At 44.7% G+C, this 19,357-nt stretch overlaps 1 protein-coding gene across 7 annotated transcripts in view; it reads left to right on the top strand.

Moving 5' to 3' along the window:
- ELAPOR2 (endosome-lysosome associated apoptosis and autophagy regulator family member 2) overlaps positions 1-19,357 on the top strand; it is a 182,600-nt gene that overhangs the window by 85,021 nt on the left and 78,222 nt on the right. For 5 of the 7 annotated variants that reach the window (XM_053257763.1, XM_053257768.1, XM_053257765.1 and 2 more), the window contains exons 3-4: positions 3,839-4,034; positions 11,142-11,289. The exons of the other annotated variants lie outside the window; for them this stretch is intronic. In XM_053257763.1, coding sequence (XP_053113738.1) covers positions 3,839-4,034; positions 11,142-11,289 — 344 coding nt within the window. The remainder of the gene's footprint in view (positions 1-3,838; positions 4,035-11,141; positions 11,290-19,357) is intronic. 7 annotated transcript variants of the gene reach the window in all.

Here is a 19,357-nt window from a genome sequence, read left to right as displayed (position 1 = left end):
AGGCATTTAGGGAGGTTATGCCTTCTCCCGATGATGTTGACATGGAGAAATAGATTTGGGTGTCATCAACATACTGATAGCACCCTGCACCAAATCTCCTGATGATCTCTCCCAGTGGTTTCATGTAGATGATAAACAACATTGGAGACAATATGGAGCCCTGAGGCACACCATACAAAAGTTAGGAGTGGAACCACTGCAAAGCAGTGCCTCCAACTCCCAACCCCTTCAGACGCTCCAGAAGGATACTATGTTGATAGTATCGAGCCATCGAGAGGTCCAAAAGGACCAACTGAGTCACACTTCCTCTGTCCATTCCCATTTGGAGATCATCCATCAGGCTGACCAAGACAGTCTCCACTTCTTAGCCAGCCCGAAAGCCAGTTTGAAATGGGTCAAGATAATCAGCTTCCCCTAAGACTGTCTGGAGCTGGGAGGCTACCACCCTCACCACCTTGCCCAGCCACAGATGGTTGGAGACAGGCCTGAAGTTGCTCAACTCTGAGGGATCCAAGGTAGGCTTCTTCAGAAGCGGTCTAATAATTGCCTCCTTAAGACAAGGAGGCATCCTACCTTCCCTCAGAGACACATTTATAATCTCTACCAGGCCTTCTACAACAACCCACCTGCTAGATAATATAAGCCATGTCGGGCAAGGGTCAAGAGAACAGGTGGTAGGCTGCACAGTTCCAATCAGCTTGTCCAAATCCTCAGGAGTCACAAACTGGAACTGATCCAACCTAATCACACAAGAGGAGTCACTGGACACCTCCATATCAGACACTGTTGTGGAGACGGAGTCTAATTTGGCCTGAATACGAGAGATTTCCCCCACAAAGAATTCATTAAGCACATCACAGCGGGTAATTGATGGTTCCAGATTCTGATTCAAGGGAGGAGGGGCACATACTAGCCCTCTCACAACCCTGAACAACTCCGCCGGACGTGAACTTGCAGATGCAATACGGGCAGAAAAGAATTGCTTCTTTGCCACACGTATCGCCTGAGCATAGGTCTTCAAATGAGCTCTATGTTGCAATCTGTCGGATTCAAGCCGAGTCTTTCTCCACTTGTGCTCCAGTCATCTACCTCACCACTTCAGCCCCCGTAGTTCTTCTGTATACCAAGGGGCCAGTTTTGAAGCGGGTCGGAGAGGATGCTTAGGAGCAATCATGTCTACTGCCCCGATGAGTTTGCTGTTCCAATTCTCCACCTGGGCATCAACAAGATCGCCAGCAGAGCCAACTTTAAATCCCTCCAAGGCTTCTTGAAATCCTATTGGATCCAATAACCTTCTTGGGCGAACCATCCTAATAGGCCCCTCGTCCCTGCGAAGGTGGGAAGTAATTGTGAGTCCAACCTTAACCAGATGGTGGTCCGTCCATGACAATGGGGAAATCACAGGATTTCCCACCCATGGAACAGCACCCTGATCAGAGTGAAAGACCAAATCAAGCGTGTGACCAGCAATGCGTGTCGGCCCCGAGACCACTTGGGATAGGCCCATAGTTGTCATGGCCGCTATGAACTCCTGAGATGCCCCGGACAAATTGGTCCCAAAGTGAACATTGAAGTCCCCAGCACCACAAGCCTGGGGGGACTACAACACCAAGTCCGAGACCAAGTCCGTCAGCTCAGTTAGGGACTCCGTTGAGCAGCTGGGTGATCAGTACTCCAACAGAAGTCCCAGTCTATCCCTGGTCCCCAGACTTAAGTACACGCATTCAGTATGGTCCGACACACTAACAGTGTAGTAAAATGTAGTAGTAAAATGTGAATCTTCACTCTTGTATTTAAAATACACAGTAAGCTGTTATTATGGCTGTGAAGAAAGGTTCGAATGAGCAAAGTCTGGTGATCTTTCAGAAGCCAGAGAAGTGAATGGCTAACATTTTCATAGGGGGGGGGGGTGGAGCTACAGTGTCCTACTGGTCTTTGACCCACCCCATGTTCAACAGATGTAGAGCCAATTGTACAAATAAGCGTATTTTGCAAAGTTCACGTACGCTGTAGAATTTGACTTTTTGTGGTGAGGAATTACTTTCCCCCAGTACTGTGTGGAGGTGAATGTTCTCATTGCTCACCTCCACATGGTGTCAGGATCCCTGATTTACTTCCCACCTGTCTGAGAGCTCTGGTAAAGAGAACACAGCCTGGCTGCATTCCAGAGCCATCTTGGAAGATGTTGAATCCAAGGGAAGGAGTTGTGGTATGCAAGGACAAGGCAATGGAGTGGAATTGGGAATATTAATAGTTTAATGAAATAGATATTATGTACAGAGATGCAAGTGCAGACTGCTTTTTTGTGCTCTTGCTGTTAGCTGTTTGTTAGCCCCACCTTTACGTCAGGACTGGAATACAAGTAACTGAAGCCCCATTCAAAAGCTGGCCTGGATCAAGGAATGGATTAACCAAAAACATCACAGTAAAGGTACACAGAGAGCATTGGGAGTAGTAGTCCTTTCTCAGTGCTTTCAAATTGAGCTCAATGGACTTTACTTGGAAAGTACCTGACCTATGAAGCAAAGCACTTTCTATAAGATAGCAAGAAATATATTGAATCTAGGCCAGAGGTTCTAATCTTGAAAGGATTATAGCTGTGCTCCATGCTGATCTGTAAACACTGCAGTAGCAATTTGGCCCTCATTTTCTCCTGAAGCCATTTCTTTAGCTGCTCTGTGTAGCATCTGAAACACAGCTTTCCCTCATGTCGAAAGCGATTCATTTTGCCATCAGCTACACTCAGCCTCAGATTGAACCAGGCAAGCAGCTGGCATGCTTGGAGCTATTTCTGCTCACGGACATATGCACTGTGATGGGAAAAGAGCAGTCTTCTGTGGAACATGGAAATAGCTGGCCAAAATATAAAAAGATATCAGTAATGAATTTTACCATTAGGACAAAAGCGCAAAAATGACTAGCACCAGTCCAGTTTCTCTGATAGTCCAGTTTTTACCCCCAGTTGATCAAGGACGAGTTTTCAAACAGAATTGGGTGTCAGTCCTTTACCTTACATGGGTGGAACCTGAATGTCAGGTTTGGTTAAAATATGTGTATTAACTGGATTCTCCATAATCAAGAAGTCAAAGTCTTATTGGCTGCGAGGGCAGTGAGTAGATAAGCATAATAAAGATTATGCAGCCAATATATTACCCAAGAGCCTTGAGGAGTGCATGTTGACTTCCCTGAATGACTTCAGTGGAATGAAACACAACATTTATTACCTGGCATCTATGGTGTTTGGATGTTGTATAATGCAGAACCAGTGAAATCGTTATTTGTTAAAAACAGCATGGTGGTTGAATTGCAGAAAGTAAAAATACCTTTTGGTTAAAAGATGTGAATATGTGTGGATGGATGGATGGATGGATGGATGGAGTAAGCTAGTACAATTGCCACAAAATTTGGCCAAACGCGGCTAGTTGGTCTTTTTTTAACATTCAAGAAACATGATATAAAGGCAGTTATTACTACTGTTAATAAATGTGATTTCTTCACCAATTATTATTTGGCATCAGGGTGAGATAAATGAAAATCATTTGTGGATTGTGTTAATATGCTATTAAGTTTCCCAAATTATGCCTGTTGTCCATGCTGAATGAAGTGTTGAATATTTACAGAAATAAAATTCTTAAGAAAAAGAATCTTGATTGATCCAGTTGCACTAAAGACAGCATTGCCAATTTGTGCGTGATACGGATACCGTGGTATGATATGTGAGATTTTTTTTTTAAAGGTTTTATGTTTGCTGAACGCTTTCTTTGGGCAGAGTGTCTTTGTGGTTATGATGCATTAATTATCTGTGCTGTTAATCTGTCATAAATATTTGCCTTCTCAGCTTTTTCATGCGCTTCTGGGGAATATCTGGAAATGAAGAATCAAGTATGCAGCAAATGTGCTGAAGGGACTTACTCCTTGGGAAGTGGGATCAAATTCGATGAATGGGATGACTTGCCTGCAGGATTCTCTAATATAGCAACCTACATGGACTCAGCAGTTGGCTCAGCTGAGAGTAAAGCAGATAGCTGTGGCAAGTAAGAACCTTGTGGATGTTTCTGTAGCCAGGAATTTTACTCCAGCTGGTGAATTAAACAAACCTGTGCTGCTTATACATGAGGTGCAGCTAGTCCCAAAGCTTTTAAAAAAATTTAAAATGTGTATTTGCCCTCCCCCCCCAAGGAATTATTTTTAATATTCTCAATGGACAGAAAAAAATGGGGAGAAACAGTGGGGGAGGGACTTTTTGGAAAGATTTATTTTAATGATGTAGATCCCACCTTCCCCTGTTAAAAACAGGCACATTTTTTCTCTGAATAAGAAATAACAACATATTTTTATAGTAGTATTTTATGGTTATAACCTATGGCACTGTTGCAAAACTCTTAGATCCAAGATTAAAAGGTAGTAACTGCCATTCATTCCAGGCTAATGCAGATGTTCTGAATTGTTGTGTTGCTGTAGACAGCTAAAGCATGCAAACCATTTTTAATCTATGCAAAGCATCAATTTCATGAAGTACATGGATCTCAGAATCAAAAGAGAGTGGTGAGTCTTTCAGATACTGATTAGAGCAATAAAGCTGAGTTATGTTAGTAAATATATAATATTTACTGGGATGGAGCAAGAAAATCGCCTGCTTGCTCATTTCTTTTGTGGGTTAGGTGGTACGTAGCACCCATCATGCCCTACCACACAACCCACTTTCGTGTTCCTAGGAGCTACCCATGGAGACTAATGGGGTGTTTCAAGTTTCCCCATTGTGTCTTATGGCCGGAACACACGGAATGTTTTGGGTCTCTTTCAGCCAGCTCGATTGCTATTTCAATGAAAGGTTTCCATTATTTTGCATTTCCTTTCTAGTTCAAAATGAAACACAAAATCCATTTTGTGCACATGCCTAGTAATTAGTCAATAAGATGAATAATGTCTGTAGTATAAATAAAATCACACACACACATTTATACAGTGTGTGTGTAAATAAAATTATATATACACACACACACGAGTTCAGGATAGCTAATTTTCTCTTTAGCTATTATGACCTGCAGCCTGCTTATTTGCATGTTTAATGCAATTCCCATAGAATTCAGTGGGCTTCCGCCCAATTAAGCATGCATAGGATTGCAACCTTGCTGTTTACAATATTATATTAATATCTACATGTATAGCTTATTTTATTACATAAAATAAGGCCCATCATTGACTGGGAAAAGTCATTCTGCATAGATTACACTGCTAGGAAAGTTCAAGAAATGAAACCCAGGAGACCTTCTAATATCACAGGGGTCACATTTGCAGAAACCACAATATTGGAGTCCTTGAGCTAAAAGAAGGGGGGTGGGTTAGGTTCCTTCGATAAATAATATCACGACAAGAGTGGATTGAGCATCCTGTGCAGGGGTAGTGGCTATTTAAACTGTAAACCTCCCTGTGTGTCACCTGAGAAGTGGGGAAGGTGGCTTTTTAAATTGTAAGTCTCCCTGCACATCAGCAGAGACTTGCAGGGAGGTGTATGTTAAATAGCCACTCTCTCCACTTCTCAGGTGATGTGCAGGGAGGTTTAAAGAAGTAGCGCAAGAGATGAGAGTGGATGGAGCACCTGTACTTCTGGCACCATTTATTTAAATCTCCCCATGTGTCAGCTGAGAAGTGGGGAGAGTGGCTATTTAAACTGTTTACCAATTTTAGTTGGGGGTTAGAAACTATGAATAACCAAAACTACCCGATGTGATCACTAAACTGGTATACAGGGAGGTGGGCCATGAATGGGTGAAACTGCTACTCGAGGGCCACCTGTAAGTGCCATATAAAGTTTTATTAATGTGCTTGCCAAAGGGAAGTAAAATAAAAGTTTGACATTTGTAGGGCTTCAACTGCAAACATTATTCATCTTACTGACTAATTACTAGACATGTTCACAAAATGGATTTTGTGTTTCATTTCGAGCAAAGTGATGGAAACCTTTCATTGAAACAGTGGTCGAGTTGGCTGTTTTGTTGAAACAGACTCAAAACATTTTGCATGTTCCAGTCATAGGGAACAATGGGGAAACTCGAAACACCCCATTGTTTCCCATGGGTAGCTCCTAGGGACACCCAAGTGGGTTGTGTGGTAAGGCATGATGGGTGCTAGCTACCACCTAACCCACAAAGGTAATGGGCAAGTTGGTGATTTTATTATCTATCTATCTGTTCGATTTTTATACCGCTCTTCCGAGCTGGCTCAGGGCGGTTTACAATTAAAAAACAGAAATCACTAAAAATAATTAAAACAGAAATACAAATATAAGCACGAATTAAAAAATATCTTTAAAAACAATTAAACTATCCATTTTAACAATTTAAACAATTTTTTAACCTTTCCCCCAAACACCCATAGGATCGAGTTCAAAGTTTAAGTTCCCCATTTTTCCTTATGGCCAGAACAGTTTTGCCTTGCAATTTGCAATGCATTTTGCAACCCGGCCTTGAAAAACACAGCAGAAGCACACATTAAAAGGGAATCTGTCCCTCCCCAAACAGAACACACATTTCACACAGTCCAAAAATGGGCCAAAAAAGAACCACACTGACTTGGCATCCATCGCCAGGGGAGGCTCTTATTGAGAAGGTCGGTCCCTGAGTAGCCACCAAATGAGCCGGTGGCAACTGCAAGCGGACCTCTCCTGACGATCTCAATGGGCGGTGGGTTTCATGACGAAGAAGACGTTATCTTAAATACTCAGGGCCCAAGCCATTTAGGGCTTTATAGGTTACTAGTATTTTTAAGCCCGTTATGATAACGGGCGCTAGCTTTCTATCCCGTCTTTTCTGTCTCTCTCTCTCTCTTTCTGTCTCTTCCCCCCCCTTGTCCCCCCTCTCTTTTTGTTTTTTGTTTTGTTGTTGTCTCTGTTTTTGTTCTTCCTTATTTTGCTTTTACTTTTTTTTGGGGGGGGGGTGGATGAATAACGGCCAAAATGGCCCATGAGAAGGTGGCCGCCCCCGCCTATCGCCCTCCCACGCACCCAGCTGCCGGAGCCCACCTTACCCGCTCCAGCTCGAAGGAGAAGAGAGGAACTCGGAAACAGAGCTATTCTCTGTGTTAAGCTGCTGCCTATACTGTCGCAATGGACGCAATAGGCGTCCTTTGCGTCCATAGCGGCAGTTTGAGCAGTGACTTAGCACAGAGAGGAGCTCTGCTCGTGAGCTCCTCTCTTTTCCCTCGGGCTGGAGCGGGTAAGGTGGTCTTCAACAGCTGGGAGGGCGATAGGCGGGGGCGGCGACCTTCTCATGGGCCATTTTGGCCCTTAATCTTTTTTGGGGGGGAGTGGGGAAGGTGATTTTGGGCAGCTGGGAGGGCGGGTGAGCAGGCGGCGGCGGCGGCTGTGAGCGGGCGGGGGCCTCGTTGGCGGCTTCGCCGCCACCTCGCCCAGCTTCATTTTGGGCAGCTGGGAGGGCGGGTGAGCAGGTGGCGGCGACGGCTGTGAGCGGGCGGGGGCCTCGTTGGTGGCTTCGCCGCCACCTCGCCCAGCTTCCCTGTCCCCCGTCTCGGTCTTCCCCCGCCGCCATTGCCCTAGCCTTTTTCAGGGCGGCCGCTTCTGGTTGCCTCGGCCTCCTCTCGCCGTGCCGCAGCTCATGGCTGAGGCCACTTTCCCCCGCCGCCACACACCGGCTAATGGCCGCCCGTGGCTGTGGGACACTGGTGTCTGAGGTCCTGTGTCCCTTGGGCTCTTCTGGGCCTGTGCTTCGCGCAGGCCCAGAACAGCCCAGGGAGGCAGGGACGCAGATCCCCAACATTCCAAAGCCACGGCCACTCACTTAGCCTTTTCTTATATAGGATAACCAACACCTTGTATTTTGCCTGGAAACGTATCGGCAGCCAGTGTACTCATTTGACTGAGTACACCTTGCAATGCAGATTGCAAAGCAAACACACAAGTTCGTCTCAAGGCCAAACATGGAGCTCATCACAGCAATCACCAAGAAATAACACACAGAGAGCTGCCACATTTCTCAGCACAATGTTATCTCACAAACAACAGCTCAAGGAAGGCAGGCAGGCACCAGAGTTCTGCCTTTGTCAGGATGAGACCATGCAAAACCAGATAGTTATAACAGCAATAGCACAGCATATTATACTCAGTGCTGAGAAAAGCAAAATCAAACTCTCGGCAGTCCAGGCCACGCCCCTTTGCGTGTGACATCACACACAAAGGGGACGTGGCCTGGGCTGCCGAGAGCCAGAACGAGCTCTCAGCTCGTCATTTCAGGCAGCATCGGCTGCCTGATAGGATGTTTTCCCCTTTTTCTTCCTCCAGAGAGGGAGTGGAAGGGGAAAATGTTCTATCAGGCAGTCGGCGCTGCCTGAAATAACTGGTGCAGAGTTCGCCTGGGCTCTCGGTGGCCCGGGCGTGGAAGAGGGGAGTTGGTTCTGGGCTCCTCTGGAGCCCAAGCCACAGGGCGTCGGCGGCCTTTTCCATTGGCGGCCCGGGTTCTTTGAACCCATTGGCCCAATGGTGGCTCCGCCCCTGGTTGCTCCCCTGCAACTGGTATTTAGAGGAGTCTTGCCTATGAGGTTGGTGGTGGCCTATAGCCCTCGGACCAGTAGCCATTAATATTCTTGTCCTCCATGAAGTTATCTAAACCCTTCTTAAAGCCATCAAGGCTGTTGGCTGTCACCACATCTTGTGGCAGAGAATCCCATAGGTTAATTATGCATTGTGTGAAAAAGTACTTCCTTATGGTGGCAGGGAGGGGAGACAGGTGAATGGTGACTGGTGATGCTTGAGGGCCCCACAGGTCATTGTGTTCATGTTCTTTCAACACATTGGAACATCGCTACATCCCTGGAATGTTACTTCTCCAGGTACATTTCACTAAGCACACAGGAGATATGCAGCAGGGAACTGCAGCAAGCCATAGTGCATGCTCACTGTGTGTCTCCAAATATTTAGTGAAAGGCTCTGATTCCTGATGATGATTTACATGAGCATGGTAAGTCCCCCCCCCCAAAGAGGGAATATTACTATTGTGAAATGAAATGACACCTGTCAGCATGGATTATACTGCAAAAGATATAATTTCCTTATGTGTTTGTGGCTAGTCTGAGGGACTGGTCCATCTGCAGGGTCTTAGAGCATCTGAATCAAACTTTAGAGACAGTGACCTTTGAAAAGCCACACAGTATGCTTAAGGCCTAGTGCACACTCCCTGCAGCTTCTCACATGGCATGTTTCCATCAGTGTACCCTCAGAATGAGTTTTGTTCTGGGTGGCAGTATCAAGGCAGTGTGAGCACATGTACATTCAGAATGGAACCTTCCTGAATCAACCTGAGCGGGATAAAAAAATCAACTGAGTGGGCATTAAAAAATATCTGTGCACACATAGGCATGCCTTAGAGTGAACACTTGTTTCCATCATGAAAATAATCTCTATGTAGAAGAGATTGCCCCTGCTAACTGGGCAAAGAGGCACCTTTTACTGTACTGATTCTCTTTATTTAGCAGGGGGAGAGTAACTGGCCCCATCCACCCCCAGCACAGTACTTCCAGTGACTGTTGCTGGTGTCTATCTTAAGTTTCTTTTTAGAATGTGAGCCCTTTGGGGACAGGATTACATCTTATTTGTTTGTTATTTCTCTGTGTAAACCTCCCTGAGCCATTTTTGGAAGGGCAGTATAGAAATCAAATTATTATTATTATTATTATTATTATTAGAAGCGTGTCAAATGCAATGTGTGAAGTGGCTCCGAGTAGTTATTTCAGCTTCAGCTTGCAAGTCCAAGGCCAGCATTTTTCCTGCTGCCTGCCGAGATTAATTGATATTAATTTCAATCAGTAGCAAAACCACTGAATTTGGGAGACGTATACACTGATATACAGTGTGTTCACATATACACTGATGGAGTTTGAGCTTTTGGTGACTGCCCAGGAGAGAGATCTTGGGGTCATGGTGGACAGCTTGTTGAAAGTGTTATATAGCAGCTGTGTAAAAGGTAAATTCCATGCAAAGTATCATTAGGAAGGGCATTGAAAATAAAAATGCTAATATTATAATGCCCTTCAAAAAATCTATGGTGTGGCCCCATTTGGAGTACTGCATACAGTACTGGTCAATTTATCTTAAGAATGACATTGCAGAACTGGAAAAGGTGCCAGAAGAAGGCAACCAAGATGATCAGGGACCTGAAGCAACTTCCTCATGAGGCAAGGCTGCAGCAACAGGGGCTTTTTAGTTTGGAAAAGGGCCAACTAGAGGGAGACGTGATAGAGGTGTAGAGCAGGGATTCTCACCGTTTGGGTCCCCAGATGTAATTGGACTTCAACTCCCATAATTCCCGACTAAAGGCCACAGGGGCTGGGGATTATGGGAGTTGAAGTCCAATAACATCTGGGGACCCACACGTTGAGAAACCCTGGTGTAGAGGATTATGCATAGAGTGGAGAGAATGGACAGAGAGAAATTTTCTGTCTCTCACACAACACTAGAACCAGGAGGTCATCCCACTAAGCCAGAGATCAGGAAATGTAGGACCAATAAAAGGCAGTACTTTTTTACACAGCACATAATTAATCTATGGAATTCTCTGCCATGGGATATGGTGATGGCCACAAGCTTGGCTTTAAAAGGGGCTTAGACAAATTCATGGAGGGCAGGTCTCTCAATGGCTACTAATCTCGTGGCTATAGGCCACTTCCAGCCTCAGAGGCAAGATGCCTCTAAATACCAGTTGCAGGGGAGTAACAGCATGAGAGAGGGCATGCCCTCTGGTGGGCCACTGTGTGAAACAGGATGCTGGACTAGATGGGCCTTGGGCCTGATCCAGCAGGGCTGTTATTATGACACAATTGTAGTTATGAACTGCCTTTTATTTCTTAAAAGCCTGAAAAAAATCATTGAATACTGTTTTGTTATTCTGTTTACATATTAATAACTGCTTCCCATTACCACTGAATATAAATTGCAGCCAACATGAATCAGTTGCGAAATCTAATACTTTCTAGACAAAAAGAAAATATTGATGAGAACCTCTTTTAAATTCCATTTTTCATTTCCCTAAATGTTTATCCCCAGTGGCTTGTTAAGCAGCATACAGGTTAAAGATGCCTGCTAGATATGCCTGTCTTCTAAATCAAGACTTGTTTTGCTCTTGTTTGTTCAGATCTTCATGGACTCCTCGTGGGAATTACATTGAATCAAACAGGGATGACTGCACTGTTTCCTTGATCTACACTGTACACCTGAAGAAGTCTGGCTCTGTTGTCTTTGAATACCAGCATATTGACAACAACATCTTCTTTGAGTTTTTTGTAAGGAGGATTTGTGCACTACACTAAACCTAATTAGCAACAAATTGAAAGGAAAGAACCCACACAACATATTTCTGAAGCATCCTGCATTTCTTGGCTTCAGAAAGAAATTTCTGAAGCCTTTCTTGGCATCCTGAATGTCTTTCTTTGCACAAGGGCTATGAAAATATGAAGTTGCCTTATACTGAATCAGACTATTGGTTCATGTAGGCCAGGCTTTCAGTCATTGTGGTTGGGGATGATGGGAATTGTAGTTCAACAATATTTGGGGGCTCAAGACTGGGAACCACTGAAATAGGTCAGTCTGTTTTCTCTGCTTGGCATGACCCTGCTAAGGTCTCATATGTATGCTTTGTTAATGAGTGAATCAGTCACAAGGCTCTAGAGGCTGATTAATCCTATCTACAACCCAGTTAAGTCAAACAATTTGGATTTCAGTTGTTGCTGAGACAGACTCACTGGTGCCTTGAGTGTATCAAAGTCTATGATATTGGTTAGACCATTTTGCAATTGTCAGTGGATGCATGACCTAGCTGAAATTTCATGTAGGTTCTGCTTGTAAGAGCTGGCACTGTCACATACGGTCAGAGGCGTAACTAGGGAAAACGGCGCCCGGGGCAAGCACTGAAATTGCGCCCCCCCGCCGCGTCCCCCCGCCACCGCCCCAACATACATCTGACTGACACACATGTTTCAGAAAACTTTTATTTTAAAAAATTACAAAAATTACCAAAAATTTCAAAATGCACTACATACTTAGGTTTTTCCTCACAATAACCCTGTGAAGTTGGCTTGTATCTCAAACATCAGAATTATGATGCAATGATGATTATTATGATTATGATGCCCCTCCCTCACGCCCTGGTTCTGTTCCTGACTTTCCCTTGTGAGTGACTGTATTTTAACAAAACAAAAACCAAGGACTCCAAAGTAATTCGAGGGACTAGGGTGATAGTGCTAAAGACTCCTTATTCTCCCGCTGTTAAAGAAAGACTCCCCTTTTCCAAAACCGTGCGCTATTTACACCAGAAAAGGTTTCAAATGGAGGGGGAAGCATTTATGCATTTATGCTTTGTTTTATGTTACGATTTCAAAGTTAGAAAAACTATAAAAGGGCCCTTTTAGAGAAGATATGCACTGCCTTAGTTGCAAATACTGCTTTTTTGAAATTCCCTGCAATTGAATAAAGCGATAATATACACCTTTGCTATTTAAATTGGTTGGAGAGTATTTATGACAATAAAAAATGAAATGGCATTTCAGATGCAACATTGGTTGCCTAAGACCACTCAGATTTAACTAATCTTCATCACATTGACAAAAAGAGCAATTAAAATTAAAATCCATGACTAAAACCAAACCACTTTGGGGTTGTTTTTAATGAAAGGTGGTATATAAATTTAACAATAAATGTTTAGACGTATATACTTTCACCCCCTGCCCAACCTACAATTAATTCCAGATTATTTTCAAAGGGCTTCTAGTTTTATTTACAAATTGCTTGGCAGCACCAATGTTTAAGTAATCGCTAATTGCTCCTAATGATAGTTTTACTTATTGTTAAATTTATATACCACCTTTCATTAAAACATTCTCTGTTCATCTGATTTTCAGTCTGGTTAATTAAATCGGTGGAGGTTTAGACTTTCCTGATGGGCTGAAACAGCTAATCCATTTTGATGATGACATATAATTAAATTAGCTTGCATTACATAGTGAAAAAGTCCAGGAAGGGAGAGATGGGGGGATGTGGAACCCAAGGTTCCCCTAGCTCCCCCTCCCTGAACCTTTTCAGTTAAAACGTGGTTAGATTATAGGGGAGGAAGGACTTGAATGAGCAAAAAGGGGAACTGGTTCGGGCGTTCAGGAAGTTGTTCAGAAGAGGGAGTTGTTCAGGAAGTTTGCTCTGGTGCGTGTCCTCCTCTCGTCGCATGCGCGACTGGTGGCGGGGCGGTGGGGTGCACTGGGGAGTGAGAGTCAGAGACTTGGACTACAAAGACGCCGTGGCGCCCAGTGCTGGATAAGCAATGCCAAGGGGGGGGGGGCGCCAGGACCGGGGGAGGGGGACAGCTCTGCAAAAAAAAATAAATTTTTTTTAAAAATTTTTTTCCGGCAAATCGGTGGGGGCACTTTTTGGCGCCCCCTGTCAAGTGGCGCCCAGGGCATGTGCCCCCCCGCCCCCTATAGTTACGCCTATGCATACGGTGCAGATATAGCTGTAACTTGTTCAATTTGTTGCAACTTCAAAAAGCGCCACTGTGATTGTGGGTCCATTCCCACATGGAGGTGCTGCTACATACATATTACTCATGACTCCACAGAGTCCTGGCCAGATTGTGAATTCAGTGGTGAGGCACAACACGTATCTAAATATGGCCTTTATTTCTTTTTCTATGGAATATGCTGTACCTGTCACTTAGGTGCAAATGCTATAGGACATTTCCAGGGACATGTCCAAGTGCTAATAGGACATTTCGAATGACTTGTACAATACCATGTCACTGAAAAGCAGTCTTTATTTGTAAATGTGCATATTGGGGTTGTCATATGAAAGTCATTTCAAATCCTGCTCAGTGGTGGTGGTTCTCATGTGATGAGTTGTTCATCAGCCCACAATGCTGATTGTACAAATTTTACTGTGGCACTGCAAGAACTGAGAGAAAAATAAATGTTTACAGTTATATGGAGAGTCTCACTTGGTAAATTTATGCATGTGGAGAAGGGGTGTGCGAGCTGGCTTGGTTCGAGCTGAGTCGGCTCAGGTTTGGAGTTGAACCGGACCGGCCTTGGCCTGTCCAAGTCTGAACCAAACTGGGCCTGGTTAGAACCAAGCTGGTTCAGAACTCTACTGCTAAAGAGGAATCTGATGAGGGGACTGTCCTAAGTGTAAAGGGAGTGAGAAGGAACTAATTAGGTACTTAATAGTGCCTCTGCCGACAACTGTAGTAGTGGCTCTTCTCCACCCCCACCGGCCTCCCCCAGAGTAGCCTGGGCCAGTGGTGGCCTGGTTCAGGCTTTCCTCAGCCCATTTTGGGCCTATGCTCATGCGTGGAGGCCATTTTAGTGACCTGTGTATGCGCAGAGGCCATTTGTGTGACAATGTGGTCATGCAAATGGCCTCTGCACATGCATGGAGGTCACTAAAATGACTTCTATGCATGCGCAGAGTCCCAAACTGGGCTGAAGTAGGCATGGGCTACTCTGGGGGAGGGGTGGGGGATCTGCTGCTGACCCCCCGCCTCACAGCTGGCAGCTGCACTTGTGAATACCTATTTACTTCCCTCCCACCCCCCTCTACACTTAGGACAGCCTTCTGCCCCTTTACTGGTAAAGGGAAATCCTCATCAGATTCCCCCTTACCAGTAAAGCTCCAAGTCAGTCGAACTTGCTTGGTTTGAACTCATACTGGGTCCAGTTTGACTGAGGGCAAAACTGAACCAGGTAGGGTCAGCTCGAATCCAGTCAAGATTTGAGCTGAACCAGCAAAACTGGTTTTGTGCACACCCCTAATGTGGAGCAAAGTAATAAAGTGATTTATCTAGCCTTGACAAGGTGTTATGTCTGAACTTGAGGAGGGGGAAGACAAATGGGAGTACACAAGCTAGCCACGCTTCCTGTGCCGATGCATGTGCCAGCCATGCCCTCAGGCATCTCTGCATGAAACCCTTGTTTGCAAAGGGCAGTGCCAAATGTGGGAACAATTCCTTCCTGCCCTGTCCTCTGCCGAAAAGTTCTGAACAAATAGAGGTCAGGATACGTTTCCAGTTATTGCATTGGTATGACTAGCTGGCATTCTCTTGCTCCTCCATGCCCCATGTTCAATGAATGTGAACAGGTAACATTTGCAATGGGGAGCATGTGACAAGTATAGAGTCTGAGCTGTGCTGATGTATGTATGTATGTATGTATGTATGTATGTATGTATGTATGTATATGAAAAATATGAGAATTATAGATAATTCTATAAGCAGGGATTATGGGACAGGTGGTCTTGCTCACTGGTTGTTCATATGTTTAGCAGCATCAGTTTGTTTAATACTATCATGTATTTTCCTTGCCAAATGGTATAATACAGCTCTTTCCTCCATGATCCTCCTACATAGGCCTGCACAGCTTGTGACCCACTGATCCAAACATAGCTTACCGGACATGTATTGTCTGCCAGCTTTGTGGTAGTTCTCCTATTTTAAAGGCTCAGGTGGGCAGCAGCAAAAATAGGTTTTCTTAGTTCCTGGTGAGCTGCTATACATGGTTGGTGGGCTGCATTTGGCTTGGTGTCTCAGAAGTAGGGCTGCCAGCTGAGAAGAAAATAAAGGCTTGGCTGGTTTTGTTTGTTTGTTTTTGGCTTCTGTCCAGTTGCTGGAATTTAGAATTCACTTCTAGGGTTTTCATTTTTTTAAGTAACAGCTGATTTTTTGGAACAAAACCCAGCAGATGCACCTTCTGCTGTTTAAGCATTTTGGTTAAACTGAGTAGCTAGTGCATGTGAACTAAAGAAGCAGGTTATTCATCTTGGTTCCAGTTTACTATTTATTATATATACAGTGGTGCACCCAGGCAAACTGGGCACCTGGACCACTCCTGCTGCGAGCCCCCCTGCTGCCATGAACCCTCCTCCCCGATATGCCAGCCGCCCACGTGCGTGGCCGGGGGTGAGGTGAGCAGGGGATGGAGCGGGAACGGTCGACCCTCTGGCTCAGCAGCCTCTTAGAAGCGCAAGACGCTCTGGTGCACTTGCGCAGCTCGAATACAGTGTAGCACGCCTGTGACGTCCGAACGGAGGGTTAACCATTCCTTCTCTGTCCGCTGCTGCCGCAGGTAGGGGAGGGAGGCCTGCTCGCCTCACCCAGCCACCCACTCCGACCGCGCTCATGGGCAGCTGGAATATTGGGGAGGAGGGCTCGCGGTGGGGAGGAGGGCTCACAGCAGGGATGGGGGGCTTGTGGCAGTGGCAGGAGCCCCCAAGCCTTTGAAGGCCCTAGACCAGGGCCCCAAGGTCTGGGGGTTAGAGCGTCTCTGTATGTATTACTGACCCAAAGCATCTCCATATTATGTTTTACTGACCCAAAGCACCTCCATATTATCTGGATTAATTTCCCCATCCAACACAGAACAGCCTTCAGAGTCTGGTTCAGGATATCAAGACTATTCCCTATACATTGGCTGTGAGACTGCATGGCGCAGGCAGATGCTATATCTCATCACCCTCACAGGCTCTGTTGAGCTGAGGAAGATGGGGTAGTGGTGTCAAAACAATGTGATGTCTCAGCAGCTGTGGAAAAACTGGGTGTTTGTGTCGGATTGCAGGACCAGAGTAGAAGCTTAATGCACTAATTCTGCCTGCATCAGCCACAGAGACAAACACAGTTTTTGCAATTAGCACCATGCCTCCTGGAGTCCATAAGATCCTAAACTTTGACTTATCCAAGTCTTTACCACCTGGCATGGGCTAGCTATGGAACTGTTAAAATCCAGTGTTGTCTACTCTGCTTACATATTATGTAGGTCTGTTGTCAGGACACATCAGACAAGTTTTGAATGATTTCAAAACTTTGAAGTTCAAATGCACAGTATCCATTGTATCTCTGACAGTGCTATGCAGGTGGCTGATTGAAGGTGATAAGGACTTTAATAGGTGCCTCAGAACAAGTGAATGCTGGAAATGTCTCATCTCTCTCTTAGTGACTCTCTTTCTCTGTGTGGAATGAATCACTCCTTTTGCAATCTCCAGAACATTGAGTGGCTTCTGCCACATAGGGTGTTTGGCCTTAATTAACATCTGCAGAATGTTTGGAGATGGAAAAGCTGAGGGCATGAAACTCTGTTTGCAAGGGAATATAAAAACAGAAACAAAACAATCACATCAGCCTGAGGCACCTTCCTTTTGTTGCTTCAATAACATCTATCAGAGTTTGCTAATAAGATGGTTCATGGCTTCACGCTCCATTAAGAAATACTTTTAAAAAACACCACCACCACCAAATTGGCCTGCTAGATTTCTAAAAAGGAAACCAGAAATGATTCTGTTGCAGCTACATTAAATTGCTTCCAGATACACAAACAGTAGCTACTTGGTTGGGCAGTGATTGATTTTCCCTCCTCTCACACAGAATAGCAGCACTTCCAGCCTATGGTTTACTGACAAAAACATCCTCCAGATCACTTCAGGTGCATCATCTGTAAGACCTATTAATCATGACCTCGTTTCGTGTAGTGGCTACAGGTATGAGACACGGCATCACAGGACAAATATTTATATACCACTTTTCAACAAAGGTTCCCAAAGTGGTTTACATAGATATAAAAAAATAAAGATGGCTCCCTGTCCCCAGAGGGCTCACAATCCAAACAAGAAACATAAGGTAGACACCAGCTACAGCCACTGGAGGGATGCTGTGCTTCGGTTGGATAGGGCCAATTGCTCTCTCCCTGCTCAGTAAAGAGAACCACCACTTTTAAAAGGTGCCTCTTTGCTCAGTTAGCAGGGTGATATGAGTCAGTGAGGATGAAATTTCTGAAGTGTGGTGGAAGTGAGTAAATACACTGGGTTCAAGAGACTGAACTTGCTGGATTCCGGAGCATTTATTTTCAGCATGGAGAATGTGTCCACACCACTTTCACCACATTGGACAGTGACCTTCCGGAATTCCAAATCCCCAGATCACACCTCAGCCACAAAATGAAACATGACTCCTCTACTCTTCTTTAGCCTATTCTCGACAGCTGCATGTGGGGATAGTCATGTCAACTGAAAATTAAAAATGGGCCTGGCTGAGTTCCTTGCTTTGGAATTGGTTACCAAACTAAAGGAAGTGCTGTTCTCTCCAGCATTCTTTTCTAACTGGACACTTGAAGCAGATAGGCAGATTTTCTAAGTCTTCCCTCAGACTCATAAAAAATGTTAGGACTGAACCCCTGGACTTGCCCAAAAGCAAAAAAACCCACCCCCAGACTGACCCTACCCCAGGCTCTACCCAAGTATCAGATTTTTTTTTGTTTCAGGACTTAGCAACCATACGTGAGGATAACAACACTATCCTATCTTAACAAAACTGTCATTTTGCAAGATAATGCATGTGAAGTGCCTTGAATACTCTAAATGATCCCCACTGCACAATCCATTGCACATTAAGGTCATCGAGAGGTTTTTCTCTGGATGCTGCCAGTTTGTCTGGGAGCAGGCCTTCTCTGTAGTCACTCCTGGGCTGTGGAATGCATTCCCTATAGATATCCATGGACTTTGTCAGCCTTTTAAAAAGCCCTTAAAATGCATTTTTAAAAGCCTGGCTTACAGTAATCTTTGAATGTTTTAAATTGTTTTACCTCATTGTTGTTTTAATAGTTTGCTTTATTGTGTTGTAATTATGGTTGTGAACTGCCTAGAGCCTTTCAGGGGGTATATAAATAAAATAAAATAAATAATAGAGTGCCACATAGAAATAAAGTAGTATTCTGAATTATTCTGAATAGGAGCATTGACTGACAACCTGACTGATAAAGCCCACATGAAGGATGGTTTGCAGGGATGTGCCAGGAGCATTTGCACAGCTTGCCAGTCATTTTCCATGCGTGCTGTTGCTACAGAGGATGAACACTTCAGAGTGTTGCTCATGCTCAGTCTGGAAGCACTCTGCAACTCATTCTTCACCTCAGTGATGTGCTTCTGATCTTCCACAGTGCTGCCAGAGAGCAAGCAGTGCTTGGAAGTATTAGCTCTCTGGCACGGCAGCAGGACTGGGGGAGTTGTGCAAGGGCTCCTGGCATGTCACCACAGACATGAGTTGTGTTTTGTTAGGATGTCAGCCATTATACTTGCAACAAACACCACAAAATGTTTTGTGGTGTACTTGTGGTTTACTTTTTGGTGTACACCACATAGCAACAGCCTCCATGTGGTGAACTATTCCTGTATGGTAGTTTATGGTGTGGTTCAGGTAACTTTGTGTGGGTGCAAATGGTCAAAAATGGGTCTGTTACATTATAGATAAATTTCCCTCCTATAACCAGCAGTGTTATGTGGACCAATTGATTGGTCTATGGGTGACTGTAATGAGCGATACTGTGTAGA

The sequence above is a fragment of the Hemicordylus capensis genome, chromosome 5, assembly GCF_027244095.1.
Source record: "Hemicordylus capensis ecotype Gifberg chromosome 5, rHemCap1.1.pri, whole genome shotgun sequence".
NCBI lineage: Eukaryota > Metazoa > Chordata > Lepidosauria > Squamata > Cordylidae > Hemicordylus > Hemicordylus capensis.
This window is presented reverse-complemented; position numbering and strand designations above follow the sequence as displayed.